Here is a 15,290-nt window from a genome sequence, read left to right as displayed (position 1 = left end):
TGATGAATGTTGCAGCGAGGAGAAGGCTGGAGGCAGTGGAGATGTCATGTCTGAGAGCAATGTGTGGTGTGAATATAATGCAGAGAATTTGTAGTTTGGAAGTTAGGAGGAGGTGCGGGATTACCAAAACTGTTGTCCAGAGGGCTGAGGAACGGTTGTTGAGGTGGTTCGGACATGTGGAGAGAATGGAGCGAAACAGAATAACTTCAAGAGTGTATCAGTCTGTAGTGGAAGGAAGGCGGGGTAGGGGTCGGCCTAGGAAAGGTTGGAGGGAGGGGGTAAAGGAGGTTTTGTGTGCGAGGGGCTTGGACTTCCAGCAGGCATGCGTGAGCGTGTTTGATAGGAGTGAATGGAGACAAATGGTTTTTAATACTTGACGTGCTGTTGGAGTGTGAGCAAAGTAACATTTATGAAGGGGTTCAGGGAAACCGGCAGGCCGGACTTGAGTCCTGGAGATGGGAAGTACAGTGCCTGCACTCTGAAGGAGGGGTGTAAATGTTGCAGTTTAAAAACTGTAGTGTAAAGCACCCTTCTGGCAAGACAGTGATGGAGTGAATGATGGTGAAAGTTTTTCTTTTTCGGGCCACCCTGCCTTGGTGGGAATCGGCCAGTGTGATAATAAATAAATAAAAAAAAAATGGAGGCCGAAGGATTTGTTCCCCAACAAGTGTTCAATTGTCACAAAACAGGCTTCTTTTCGCAGAAATTGCCAAAGAGGACCTACATCACGCAAGAGGAAAAGGGACTGCCAGGACACAAGCCTATGAAAAACAGGCAAACTCTCTTGCTCTGTGGTAATGCTAGTGGGGATTTCAAAGTGAAGCCTTTACTGGTACATCACTCTGAAAATCCCAGTTTGTTCAAGAAAAACAATGTTGTCAAGAGTAAATTGTGTCTTATGTGGAAGGCTAAGTGAGGCATGGGTTACAAGGGAAATTTTCCTTGATTGGTTTAATGAAGTGTTTGGCCCCAGTGTGAAGGAATACCTCCTAGAAAAGAAATTGCCACTTAAGTGCCTCTTGATAATGGACAATGCTCCTGGTCATCCTCCAGACCTGGACGACTAAATGGTGGAGAAGTTTAATTTCATCACAGTGAAGTTCTTGCCCCTAACACCACTCCTCATCCAGCCCATGGACTGGCATATCATTTCAAATTTCAAGAAACTCTACACCAAAGCAATGTTTCAAAGGTGCTTTGATGTGATCTCAGACAATTACCCTAAGAGAGTTCTGGAAAAGTCACTTCACTACCAACAATTCCATAAGCCTTATAGTTAAGGCTTGACAGGGAGTGACTTCTAGGACGAACTCTGCTTGGAGAAAATTGTGGCCAGAATGTGTCCAAGAGAGGGATTTTGAAGGGTTTGGGGGTGACCCTGTCGACCCTACACCTGTTGTGGATTGTATTGTGGCATTGGGGAATTTCATGGGGTTGGAGGTGAGTGGCCAGGATGTGGAAGAGTTAGTGGAGGACCACAGTGAAGAGCTAACCACTGAAGAGATGCAACACCATCTGCAACAGCAACAGAGCACAGCTGTGGAAAATGCTTCAGAGGAGGAGGAAAAGAGAGGAGAGAATGTGCCTTTGTCAGTGATTAAAAGTATGTGTGCAAAGTGGAGTGAGTTGCAGTAAAGTGTTGTGCAGAAATATCACCCTAACAAAACTGTTGCAGGGCATGTCAGCAACATGTACAATGACAATGCCATGTCCCATTTTAGGCGAATTTTAAAGAGACGCCAGAGACAGAGGTCTCTGGACAGTTTTTTTGTGCGACATGGGTCCAGTGACTCTCGAGCTGGTCCTAGCGCCATTAAAAGACAAAGAAGGGCAGTAACCCCAGATAAGCACTTGGTACCTGAAGACTTTATGGAAGGGGATTCCCCTTCCCAACAATAGTGATTTCTCCCTCTCCCCTGTCTACCATACACCAAGAGTCGTCAATAAAAATGAGTGTTATGTTATCACACTATTGTTTTACACTAGTACTTAATGTCTCATTCTTTTCTGTATGTAAATCTATATTTAATGTATAAAAAAAATTTTTTTTTAGTTAATAATTCTGGGTGGCTGGAATGGATTAATTGGATTTACATTATTTCTCATGGGGAAAATGGTTACAGTTTTGGCCGATTTAACATTTCACTGGACTCTCTGGAACGAATTAACAATGAAAAGGGAGGGTCCACTGTATAGACAGTATTATATTTTATGCAAAAGCAATTTAACATGCTGGTTATACACATTCGTAAATGTTCAGTGATTAAAGGTTACTCTTTCCACCCTAAATATTCTACTACAGCTTTCAAATCTAAATTATGTAACATGTGCATTCTTCTGTTACTTACCTGTATAGCCTCTGGTATATTACCAGAGTCTTTGTGGATGGAGGCTAAGTTGGAATGAGCATCAGCAAAGGCAGGGTTGATTTGGATTGCACGTGTATAACACTGAAGGGCTCCTTGGATATCCTGCATTTCTTTAAGCGTGTTGCCCATATTACTGTGAAAAAATGTAGTAAAAATTATTTGCAACACAAAAATATCATTTAAAGTATACAAGTGATTAATACAAAACAAAGAAGTTAAAGAGAAGAACCTATTGCTTGTATTCATGGTTTTTTAAAAAAAAAAAAAAAAACAAAAAAAAAAACAAAGCATATGACAGGATGGACAGGGAAGCAAAGTGATAAGTGTTGCAAATGTATGGAATAGGTGGTAGTGTTAAAAGCTGTAAAGAAATTTCTCCAAAGAATCCCCAATTAAAGTTTGAAGAAAATGCAATCAACTTATTTTTAATATGAACCAGTGTTAGATGGGAATAACGTCCCAGAGTTTTTAATGCTTTTTCGTGAGCTTACAAGAGAAAGCACTGCTAGTCTTGGGGAGATGTGGTCTTAACCCTTAAACTGTCCAAACGTAGATCTACGTTTGTGCGCGTAGCGCTCCAACCTTAATTTTCTCCATAAGAAACAATGTAAAAAAAAAAAAAAACGTGGATCTATGTTCGGAGCGCTATGCGTGCAAACGTAGATCTACAAGTGAGAGTTGTCAGGGATTTCAGACATTCCACTGCTCAGATTGTTCAAATTCTTAGTTTCTTAGTTATATTGTTATTATGTCTCCCATTCTATCAATTAAGCACAAGAAAATGCCCATTCAATTACCAGAACTATTCTATAAATTGCAAAGAAATTGTTAACTTCACTAATTTTACACAAATGATATTAAACAGTAAATAGAACCAGAAAAGCCCTTCAAAGTTGCCATTTTTAACCAAACACATGCAGATCTTATAGGTAGTAGGTTGGAAGACAGCAACCGCCCAAGGAAGGTACTACCATCCTGCCGAGTGTAAAACGGAAACCTGTAATTGTTTTACATGATGGTAGGATTGCTGGTGTCTTTTGTCTGTCTCGTAAATATGCAAGATTGCAGGCATGTTTTGCTACTTCTACTTATACTTAGGTCACACTACACACATACATGTACAAGTATTTATGTACACACCCCTCTGAGTTTTCTTCTATTTTCTTTCTAGTTCTTGTTCTTGTTTATTTCCTCTTATCTCCATGGGGTAGTGGAACAGAATTCTTCCTCCGTAAGCCATGTGTGTTGTAAGAGGCAACTAAAATGTCGGGAGCAAGGGGCTAATAACCCCTTCTCCTGTATAAATTACTAAATTTAACCCTTTTAGTTTTTCCGACGTACTAGTACGGCTTACGCGCCAGGGTTTTTGACGTACTAGTACGCATAAATTCTAGCGCCTTCAAATCTAGCAAGAGAAAGCTGGTAGGCCTACATATGAAAGAATGGGTCTATGTGGTCAGTGTGCGCAGTATAAAAAAAATCCTGCAGCACACAGTGCGTAATGAGAAAAAAAAAACTTTGATTGTGTTTTCGGTTTAAAACAGTGATTTTGCACTGTATTTTCGTATGGTATTTATGGTTGTATTCTAGTTTTCTTGGTCTTATTTTATAGAATAGAAGACACATTACAGAAATTGAGACGATTTTGATTGGTTTTACAATGAAAAGTACCTTGAAATTGAGCTCAAAGCAGCAGATATGTTCGATTTTTGCCAAAGTTCAAATGTAAACAAATCATGCCAAGCGTCCAATACACGTCAACTGGTGAATCTAATATTCTTTCACAAGTGCACTGATATTTATACCATTTCTACACTAATATAGTAGTCTGCACAACAGTAAATCTTCTATTTTTGTGAGAATAAAAATTCAAAGTGGAAAGCAAAAGAAATGTAAGAGGGGTCTGGGGATGTGACTAATGAACAGAGGAAATGTTATTTTAGTGCCAGGAATGTCTTTCCTGTTTATTCTGGACCCTATTTGGAAATTGGCATCTTTTGAAATTTGTGTGAAATTGGCAAAATTGCTAAATTCTGACCACTTTATTGGATAGTTGAAATCAGTAAATGGGTGGTTTCTTGTACTCATTAGATAGAAAAAATGGAGTTCTAGCAAAATAGTTGATTTTTGTCGACTAGTACACTGGAATTAGCCGAAAATAGGGCTCAAAGTGGGCAAAATCGCCAATGCGTAAACATCGTCGTAACCGCTAACTTCGCGAGAGCATAATTCTGTAAGTTTTCCATCAAATTTCATACTTTTGGTGTCATTATGATCGGGAAAAGATTCTCTATCTTTTCATAAGAAAAAATAATAATTTTTTTTTTTTTAAATTTGGTGACCCTGAGAACAAGTCTGGGAGAGGGCCTGTTGACCCTGAAAGGGTTAAATAATGTATAACTACACGAAGGACAATGAAAGGGTTAAGTGATAAGGGAAACAAACGATACCACGGGTGGGGTTTGAACCCGCAGTCAGAGTCTCAAAACTCCAGACCGTCGCGGTAGCCACTGGGCCAGCTAACGCTACAGTCTGGAGTTTTGAGACTCTCTGACCGTGGGTTCAAACCCCACCCGTGGTATGGTTTACTTGCAATCGTGTCATTAAGATTCCGTGAGTTAAGTGATAATGGGGTTGAATATGCAGCAGGCATGTATGTGTTAGATAGAAATTTGTGGTTTAGTGAATGTGACGAGCTGTTGGAGTGTGACCAAGATACCATTTATAAGGGGATTTCAGAAAAACTGTTCAACTGGTCTTTGTATTAAAGTAAAACTAAAGGAGTGCACACACACTGGTGCCAATATTAATAACACTGCGGAAAGATAATGATAGGTATCCTGTCTTTAGACAAGCAAAAGTCTATGTAGCCACAAACTAAATACCCTGGGATAAACATGGCAAACAAAATCGAGAAAGAATGGATAGATATCAAACCCAAGAAAGCAATAGAATACTAAAATCAGGTAGATTATCCATGTCAAATTCAAAGAATACATTAAGACATACCTGTAAGCATCTGCAAAAGTAGGCTGGATACGTATGGCTTCCTTGTAATGCATAAGAGCTTCATTAAGTTTGCCCTGTTGTTGAAGAATGGAAGCCAGATTCGAGTGTGCTGCAGCAAACTCGGGAAATACTTCCAGAGCTTTGAGGTATAGGCGGGTAGCGTCTTCAGTGTGGCCCTGCAAAAAGAGCAACTTTTATAAATTAAACAAGAAATGGTAAAAGAATTTGGTAAATTATTAATGGCTAATACTGAACTTTCCTGAGAAACCCAATATAAGGATTAATAAAATGTTTGTACTGTATGTGAAACAGGTAGCAGGCTGGGAGCCAGCAACCTGATAGGATTACCGACCATTTCTGTCCCACAAATGCTTAACATTGCAGGTAAATCTTAGATTCTTACTTACATACAATATACATGTTCATTTTCAGTTAATATGAGCTGTAGATATTTGTTGTACAGTTAAATGATATAGGGTGGGTGGAGTAGCTGGATGACACACTCAAGTGCAGTAAAATACTGTGCATAATTTAAGAAAACTGTTCCAAATGGCTTTTATTTCTAACCTATTTCCTGTATCTTTCACTTGAGTACATTTAATTCTTACCTGCTCCCTCTTAATATTGGCAAGGTTGTTAAGTGAATCTGCATGAGTAGGACAGAGGCGAAGAGCTGTATTATAGCATTCCTCAGCCTCATTAACCTAAAAATAAAATAGTAATATAAATATACAGCCAAACCTATTAAAACTATGCTTATTAAAGCAAAAAACCTGTTGATCCATTTTTCTTAAAGTCTTATAACAGGATGTATTGCTAGAGTTGTAGATGAATGGTTCAGAGAACCAACAAGTTGATAAATTCGACACATGTGCAACACTTGGGTATCTTTATTGAGGAAACGTTAGATATTGCTGTGTCACAGGAATGACACAGCAATATCTTGGGATCTTAATACAGGGAATTCTTCACTTGCCTAACCCTTGGGCATGACCTACTTCCACATTGGACAAATGTGATACCACCTACGACTGCTGCACCTCCCCTGCCTACAGTATATAAGCTACTTCTACGCACATATGCTGTATTCTTTTCAAGATTGATGGACTGACCATATCGACTCAAGGCTGAGGGACTGATTACCTCAAACTCCTCCTGTTCTTCAATGTTCTCCTTTGTATGGACCGATGAAGCCACTGTGTGGCGAAACATTTCCTCAATAAAGATACCCAAGTGTTGCACATTGCGAGAGTTGGCATATCTGCAAGAGATAGTCAGGAGGCAAGGCTAGAGCAGATTGATGGGAAGGACACTAGTCCAGGAAGGGGGGCTATGGGTAGTAGTGGTAGTAGTAGTAGTAGGAAGGCAGACCACTGAGGTAGCTAGGAGCACAAAGCCCAGAGGCAGAGGGAGTCAAGCTGTTGACCAGATGGATCTGGGCACCTTTGTGTTGTTCATATTAACTATTAGAAAGATGGTACAACATTTAGTACCATAAAGAACGTTTAGAAAGACACGTAAGCCAAACCACCTCAACAACCCCTCTTCAGCCCTCTGACTAATACTCCACACCTTCTCGTAATTTCCACACTTCGAATTCTCTGCATAATATTTACACCACACATTGCCCTTAGACAGGACATCTCCACTGCCTCCTCGCTGCAGCATTTACAACCCAAGCTTCACACCCATATAAGAGTGTTGGTACTATACTTTCATACATTCCCTTCTTTGCCTCCATTGATAATGCTTTTTGCCTCCACATATACCTCAATGCACCACTCACCTTTTTTTCCCCTCATCAATTATATGGTTAACTTCATCCTTCATAAACTCATCCGCTGACACATCAACTCCCAAATAACTGAAAACATTCACTTTTGCCATACTCCTCTCCAATGTGATATCCAATTTTTCTTTATCTAAATCATTTGATACCCTCATCACCTTACTCTTATCAATGTTCACTTTCACTTTCTACCTTTACACACCCTACCAAACTTGTCCGCTAAGCTTTGCAACTTTTCTTTAGAATCACCCATATGCACAGTATCATCAGCAAAAAGTAACTCTGTCAACTCCCATTTTGTATCTGATTCCCTATAAAGGAATTTCAGTGACCATCTAATAACTTGGCTGGTAGGTATTAGTATTAGTATACTATATAAAAAATGCATGCAAAACTTGAAGCACTACTTTAAAAAATTTAATTTTGTGTAACTAGCAAAATCTGATTATGTTTGGATAATTTATATAATGAACATAACTAATATGGTGTCAGAACTTTCTCAAGAACAAAACAAAGTGGCAAACAAATTAACTGCTTGTAACAAACCTGTCCTTTTTCCTTGAGAGCATTTGCCAAATTGCAATATGCATCTGGGAAGTTGGGTTGCAACTCAATTGCACGACGGTAAGTGTCAATTGCAAGGTCAATGAGGCTGCAAAGGAAAGAGAAGTTGAACAGTGCACTAGTTACCATACTTTGGGACATCACCGTATAAGAAATGATGTAGTTCTAAGTAATGCCCTTGGCTGGGAAATCACTATATCCACATCCAAGACTACATACCTGTGGAACGTTTTAATAATGGCACAACGTTCAAAATGAAGGACTATCATTCCACCTACCACCATGTGACTAAAAACCCTGTATACAAATGCAATGGTCCCTCGCTTTTCGTAGTTCTCGGGAATCATAGATTTTGGAAATCATAGGGATATTTTCATATAAACATGGGCTCGCTAATCATAGGTTGACTCGCAAATAGTAGTTCGTCCGGGACGCATATGCACGGTGTGAGCCGGGGAGGCCTCCCTACCCAGCCAGTCTGGCATTGTTTACCAGCGAGCGAAGGTCCCCTCACGTGCTCCTATGAATATTTCATAATATTCCACTCATTTTAGTGCTTGCAAGTACTAAATAAGCTACCATGGCTCCAAAGAAAGCGCCTAGTGCCAAGCCTGTGGTAAAGAAGGTGAGAAATACGATTGAATTTAAGAACAGCAACAGATCGCAGCTCAGAACCTTGCTGCAGAGGAGGAGGAAGAGAGATGGAAGAAGGTGCCCTCTTCAGAAATTAGCGATTTTTGCTATGTGGGATAAGATGGAAAGCTTTATGGAGAAACATCACCCTGACAAGGTTGTTGCAAGCCATGTTGGCAACATGTACAGTGACAAAGTCTTGGGCCATTTTAGGGAAGTGTTAAAGAGACGCCAGAAACAGAGCTCTCTCCACAGTTATTTTGCGAGACAGGACTCCAGTGACTCTCAAGGTGGTCCTAGTGGCATTAAGAAACAGAGAAGAGAAGCAACCCCAGAAAAGCAATTGGTACCTGAGGTGTTGATGCAAGGGGATTCCCCTTCCAAACTGTAAACAATCCAATCTCTCTCCTTCTCCTGTCTCCCATACACTAAAAAGAATCTCCAATAAAGGTAAGTGTTATGCTGTTAATGTTTCATTCATCATTTCCCATTGTATTGTTTATGTACTACATCTATATTTCATGTAAAAAATTTTTTTTGTTTTAATACTTCTGGGTGTCAGGAACGAATTAATTGTATTTACATTATTTCTTATGGGGAAAATTGATTCGCAAATCGTAGATTTCGATAATAGTAGCAACTCCAGGAACGGATTAACTACGAAAAACGAGGGACCACTGTGCTGTACAGTGAAACCTCAAAAATTGAACGTATCACATATCGAACGTTTCGAAAATAGGACTAATTTTTCGCACAAACTGTGTCCCTATTATCGAACGCGCCCCTATTTTCAGACCGCCAGGTAAGGGACCTGTCTGCCGGCCCGCTCTGTCCGCGTCCCCACCCAGGCGCCGTGAGTAGTCTAGCTTTGTTTATGCTTGAGTGAACACTAACCTGCGCTCTCATTAACGCATTTTACGATTATTTCGTTGTGTTTAGTGCTTGTGGGACTGAAATAAGCTGCCATGGGCCCAAAGAAACTTGCTAGTGGTACCCCTGTAGTAAAGAAAGTGAGAAACACCATAGATGTGAAGAAGGAAATAATACAGAAGCATGAGAGTGGTGCGAGACTTGTTGAGCTTGCCAGGATGTATGGGAAAAACAAGTCGACCATCGGTTCTATCCTGTCAAAGAAAGAACAAATCAAGGAAGCTGATGTTGCGAAAGGTGTTAATATAAGGAGTGGATGAGGTGCCTTCTTCAAAGATTAAGGAGATTTGTGCCAAGTGGAATGATGTCCAAATGCTTGTGCAGAAGTACCACCCTGAGCAAGCTGAAACAAGCCATCTTTGCAACAAGTTCAGTGACAGAACCACGTCCCATTTTAGGGAAATGTTAAAGAGGCGCCAAAAACAGAGGACTGTGGGCAGTTATTTTGTGAGACGGGTCCAGTGACTCAAGCTGATCCTAGTGGCATTAAAAGACATAAGGGAAGTAACCCCAGAGAGGGCTTTACCTGAAGTCCTCATAGAAGGGGATTCTCCTTCCATACACTAACCTGAACTCCCTCTCTCCTCCTCCCTATCTTCCAGATGCCATCACCAATCTTCAATAAAGGTAAGTAAAAATGTTATTTTATATGTATTACTATACATAATTAAAAACTATAGTATTTGTTGTATGTAAAACTATAATTAATCTCTATAAAATGTATTTTTTGTGTGAATATTTTTGGGTTTCTGGAATGGATTAATTGTATTTCCATTATTTCTTATGGGAAATATTGCTTCGAATTTCAGGCTTTTCGAATTTAGACCTAGCTCCTGGAACGGATTAAGTTCGATTTTTGATGTTCCACTGTACTAGAAAACTTGAACAACAAAAATGGTGAAATTATAATGTACATACAACTCTTGCAAGGAGGCTCTTGTGTCAATCAATGTAAAAAATAATTACCCATCACTATTTTTTATAGATGTTAAGACTTAACCCTTTTAGGGTTTCTGACGTACTAGTACGGCTTATGCACCAGGGTTTTTGACGCACTAGCACGTATAAATTCTAGTGCCCTCAAATCTAGTGAGAGAAAGCTAGTAGGCCTACATATAAAAGAATGGGTCTATGTGGTCAGTGTGCACGGTATAAAAAAAAATCCTGCAGCACACAGTGCGTAATGAGAAAAAAAACTGACAGTGTTTTTGGATTAAAACAGTGATTTTGCACTGTATTTTCGTATGGTATTTATTGTTGTATTCTAGTTTTCCTGGTCTCCTTTTATAGAATAGAAGACATATTACAGAAATTGAGATGATTTTGACTGGTTTTACAATGAAAAGTACCTTGAAATTGAGCTCAAAGTAGCAGAAATGTTCGATTTTTACCAAAGTTCAAACGTAAACAAATCATGCTAAGCGTCCAATACACGTCAACTGGCGAGTCTAATATTCTTTCACAAGTGCGCTGATATTGTTTATACCATTTCTACACTAATGCAGTAGTCTGCATAACAGTAAATCTTCTATTTTTTGTGAGAATAAAAATTCAAAGTGGAAAGCAAAAGAATGTAAGAGGGGCATGGGGACGTGACTAATGAACAGAGGGAATGTCATTTTAGTGCCAGGAATGTCTTTCTTGTTTATTCTGGACCCTATTCGGAAATTGGCATCTTTTGAAATTTGTGTGAAACTGGCAAAATTGCTAAATTCTGACCACTGTACTGGATAGTTGAATTTCATAAATGAGTGGTTTCTTGCAACCATTCGATAGAAAAAATGGAGTTCTAGCGAAATATTCATGTTTTTTGTCGACTAGTACACTGGAATTGGCCAAAAATAGGGCTTAAAGTTGGCAAAATCGCCAATGTGTAAGCATTGTCAAGACCGCTAACTTCGCGAGAGCATAATTCTGTAAGTTTTCCATCATATTTCATACTTTTGGTGTCATTATGATCGGGAAAAGATTCTCGATCTTTCCATAAGAAAAATTATACATTTTTTTTTTTTGAAATTTGGGCAACCCTGAGAACAAGTCTGGGAGAGGGCCTGGGGACCCTGAAGGGGTTAATGATAATACTAATTTGTGTTTCTACACAATATAACCTAAAGTCGTTATTTTCATTTATTTACTTATTAACACATCGGCTGTTTCCCACCAAGGCAGGGTGGCCCAAAAAAGAAAAAAAACTTTCATCATTCACTCCATCACTGTCTTGCCAGAGGCATGCTTACACTACAGTTATAAAATTGCAACATTAACACCCCTCCTTCCGAGTCCAGGAATCAAGTTCAGCCCTTCATAAATGTTATTTATATACAGTATTATTAATAAATAGCAATTTTAATAAATTTTTGCTTTTCTTAATGACAAATCCAGCAAATACTCAAAAATTAGTTTATTAATACTAACCCTTGCTCATAGTATACACAAGCCAAATTTCCATGGACAACTGCATGATTTGGAGAAAGGTTGAGTGCTCGGAGATAAGCAGCAACAGCCCTGCAACATATAAGTAGTAAAAATTAAAAAAACATATAAAAATTAACAAATACTGTAGTAGATATCTACTCTTAGTTTAATTGTCACTCCCAAAAAATAACACTTGCTAACAGAAATTATTATAAAACATATCCAGAGGAATGCATTGTTACAGCAGCACAACTTGACCAGTATAGCTTACTACATACCAAATATGATGGTTAACATTATCACCACTAAATATTAAACATGCCACATGAATGATTTATTAGAGAAAAATAACTTTTATCTGGGATCTGTAGTAAGCCCTTCCATTTACTAAGTGAATACATTGCCTGAATTATGTAGCACTGCAGTCTTTCCTACCTTACATTTGCTTTCTTCAACTGACTCTAGAAACTGTCATAACATGATTGCAAACCAATCACTGGTCTGTGAGGTTTAGGGCTCACTTGTCATAGGTTCAAACACCACCTGGGATTTATTTCTTCAACTGACATATCAGTTTGCTACAAGACAACAGTGGGTGGTAATGTTCTTGGTCTAAATGTCATTTAGCAAGACAGTGGGGAAACTGGTGACCCAATTTATTGGCACTGGAGACATTTTTCATGTGCTTCATGCATTGTATGACTTTCGTCCTACAGTTCATGAATATGTAATCGAGTTATATGAAGCCTCTCAATTCTGGAATATATACTTTGAATTTGCATATGCATAGAGGAAAGACTAAAAAATCCAGTCATAAAACAGTCCCAAACAGCAAAATTCAGTGAAAGGCTACTGAACATGGCAATATAAATTATGCAGTTAAGTACTGATAAATGACTATGGTAAAATAACTTAACAAAGAGAACTTTCATTCACGTCGTCACTGATTCTGATTCTTTACCTCTCTATGTTCAAGTGTTTTCAGATATCCCTCATTACAATCCTTCCACTGTCTATCCTGTCTATGCCTTAATGCTTTGCATGTCATGAACTCTTCCACTCCTATTCTGTCATCACAGCTCATTCTCAACTCAGAAACTAGGTTTGTTGCAAATCTTATCTTTTTTTGCTCGAGTTTAAATATATGTTGTACAAGGTGATATTTGGGTTGCATATTAAAAATGGACTCCCAAATGCCACTGTTTGTGAGCACAGTCTGTGCTCTTTTGTTATCCTGTTTTTGAGGCAGATATGAAGTAATGGAAATTCAAAGCTCTTTTCTTTAACTGTTTCTGCAAGATCCATCCTCTCACTGTACTCTCTTATCACCTTTCACTTTCCCCCCCCCCAACTTCATAACAATGCTTTTGCTTGGGTTAAACTGCAGTAACCATTTACTCAACCATTCCTGCAGTCTACTTTCATCAGCTTTAGTTGCAATTACATAGCTGCAACCCCCATCCTATGCTCTCACTTATAGTGACTAAAATCATTTTCAATTTAACCCTTTCAGTGGCTGTCACATACATTTATATTATTGATGCCAGGGATCCCTCATGTAGATCAATGTTCTGAGCACAACTCCCTCAGATGAGCTCTAAGTAGTAATTTTCCTTGCCTAGATACAAGAGAATAGGTCTATGCAGCGAGTGTGCACAATATATAAAAAAATCCTGCCCCACACAGTGCATGATGAGAAAAGCAAAACTCAGACCACACATTTGGTTTAAAACAGCAACTTTGAGGTGTTTTTTTTTAGGATAGTTTTTATGGTTTTACCGGCTGTTTCTTGGTATCATCTGACAGAAATAGAAAATATAGTATTGAAATAGGGATGATTTGGATAGGTTTCAGGAACAGAAGTACCTTGAAACTGGGCTCGAATTAGCAGAAGTATTTGATATTTGCCAATTTTCCCCAGGACAGGTACCCCCCCCCCACACCACCAATCTGTTTTATAGGTTTTTTAATAGGTCTGATTCAATTAACGGATGCCATAATCCATGACCAATATTTCCTGGTCATATTTTATCTGAGAATTTGGGTAAACCTTGAATTTTTTTTGTGGTGATGAATTCAAAATGGAAGGCAAGTGTAATATAGGAAAGAGACCTAGGGACATGCTTAATGATCAGAGGAAATGTTTCAGTGCCTGGAATGCCTACAGCATTTATTTTGGACTATTTTAAAATTGAAATGTTTTGTGTAAAAATTAAAAAAGTATCAATTTCTGTGCACTGTATAGGGTAGGTCTGATAGTTGAATGGGCAGTTTCTTGTGCTCGACCGATAGAAAGGAAAGCACTCGAGCAAAATAGCTAAGAGTTGGGTCAAGTGAAGCAATGGAAATAGGGAAAAAATCACCTATGCATAAACTGCACCCAGACCATTAACTTTGCTCCTGCATAATTCCATAAGTTTTCATAATATTTCATATTTTTGATGTCATTACTTTCAGAAAAAGATTCTCTGCCATTTCAGAAAAAAGCAATATTTTTCTTATTTATGTGGACAGTGTAATATCAACCATTTTTTTTATCCAGTACACGAAGTAGCCATATTAAAATCTTTCTTGCACATCTCTCATCTCATATCTGTTAATCTATTTTAGGCTTCTTTTTTTTTTTTTAATACTTCGGCAGTCTCCCACTGAGGTAGGGCGAGCAGATAAAGAAGAAAACCCTTTCACTGTAACACAATCAATCAGTTTCGTCAGAAGGGTGCATTATTATTATTATAATCAAAAAGAAGCGCTAAGCCACAAGGGCTATACAGCGCTGCAGGGCAGGAAGGAAGCGAGGGTATCAGGTGGCAAAAAAGAGATGGACGAGTAATAGGTTACGGAGAACAGCGGGGCAGTGGATGGTGTAAGGGTAGAGGGCAGCAAGAGATTGAGGTAGAAACGGCTGAGGGGAGTGCGAAAGGTATCAGAGTTTGTGGAGTAAATCAGTTGTTGTCAAGAAGTCAATGAGAGAGTCAGGATTAAAGGAGGGTCCATCAGCAAGAAGGGAAGGTAAAGAGAGAGTAGTAGAGCGGAGACAACGTTGGAGGTAAATTCTGCGTGCTCGTTGATAGAGGGCAGTCTAACAGAATGTGGCTAATCGATACTGGAACTTGACACTGCTCACAGAGAGGAACAGGGCGCCTCTCCATGAGATACTAATGAGTAAGATGAGTGTGGCCAATGCGAAGCCGGGAGAGAGTAGTCTCCCAACCTCGGCACTGATGACAAGAAGACGGCCAGTAACCTATGCTCGGTTTAATAGAATGAAGTTTGTTACAGAGCAGAGTTGACCAACGTTGTTGCCAACAGGTGTGAAGGTGGGTAGCTATTACAGCAAAATAGTCCAGAAATGGAACACCTCTATATGAAATTGGTAGGTCATGTACTGCTGACCGCGCAGCAGTGTCTGCCTGTTCATTGCCCTGTATGTCGACATGACCAGGGACCCAACAAAAAACAATATCTTTATGCTTGATAGAGATACGGCGTAGCCAAAGTTGGATACGGAGAACTAGGGGGTGAGGTGTATCAAATTTTCGTATAGCCTGTAGAGCACTAAGGGAGTCTGAGACTACCAC

The 15,290-nt window shown here is 39.1% G+C and overlaps 1 protein-coding gene across 2 annotated transcripts in view; it reads right to left on the bottom strand.

Annotated features, from left to right (window-relative positions):
* Window positions 1-15,290, bottom strand: part of sxc (O-linked N-acetylglucosamine (GlcNAc) transferase sxc) — a 119,943-nt gene that overhangs the window by 38,144 nt on the left and 66,509 nt on the right. For both annotated transcript variants that reach the window (XM_070097275.1, XM_070097280.1), the window contains exons 7-11: window positions 11,710-11,799; window positions 7,714-7,819; window positions 5,987-6,082; window positions 5,379-5,554; window positions 2,349-2,502 (exon numbers count right to left, since the gene is read on the bottom strand). In XM_070097275.1, the coding sequence (XP_069953376.1) occupies window positions 2,349-2,502; window positions 5,379-5,554; window positions 5,987-6,082; window positions 7,714-7,819; window positions 11,710-11,799 (622 nt within the window). The remainder of the gene's footprint in view (window positions 1-2,348; window positions 2,503-5,378; window positions 5,555-5,986; window positions 6,083-7,713; window positions 7,820-11,709; window positions 11,800-15,290) is intronic.

The sequence above is a fragment of the Cherax quadricarinatus genome, chromosome 4, assembly GCF_038502225.1.
Source record: "Cherax quadricarinatus isolate ZL_2023a chromosome 4, ASM3850222v1, whole genome shotgun sequence".
NCBI lineage: Eukaryota > Metazoa > Arthropoda > Malacostraca > Decapoda > Parastacidae > Cherax > Cherax quadricarinatus.
The sequence above is the reverse complement of the archived record's forward strand: the minus strand, read 5'-3'. Positions and strand labels throughout refer to the sequence as shown.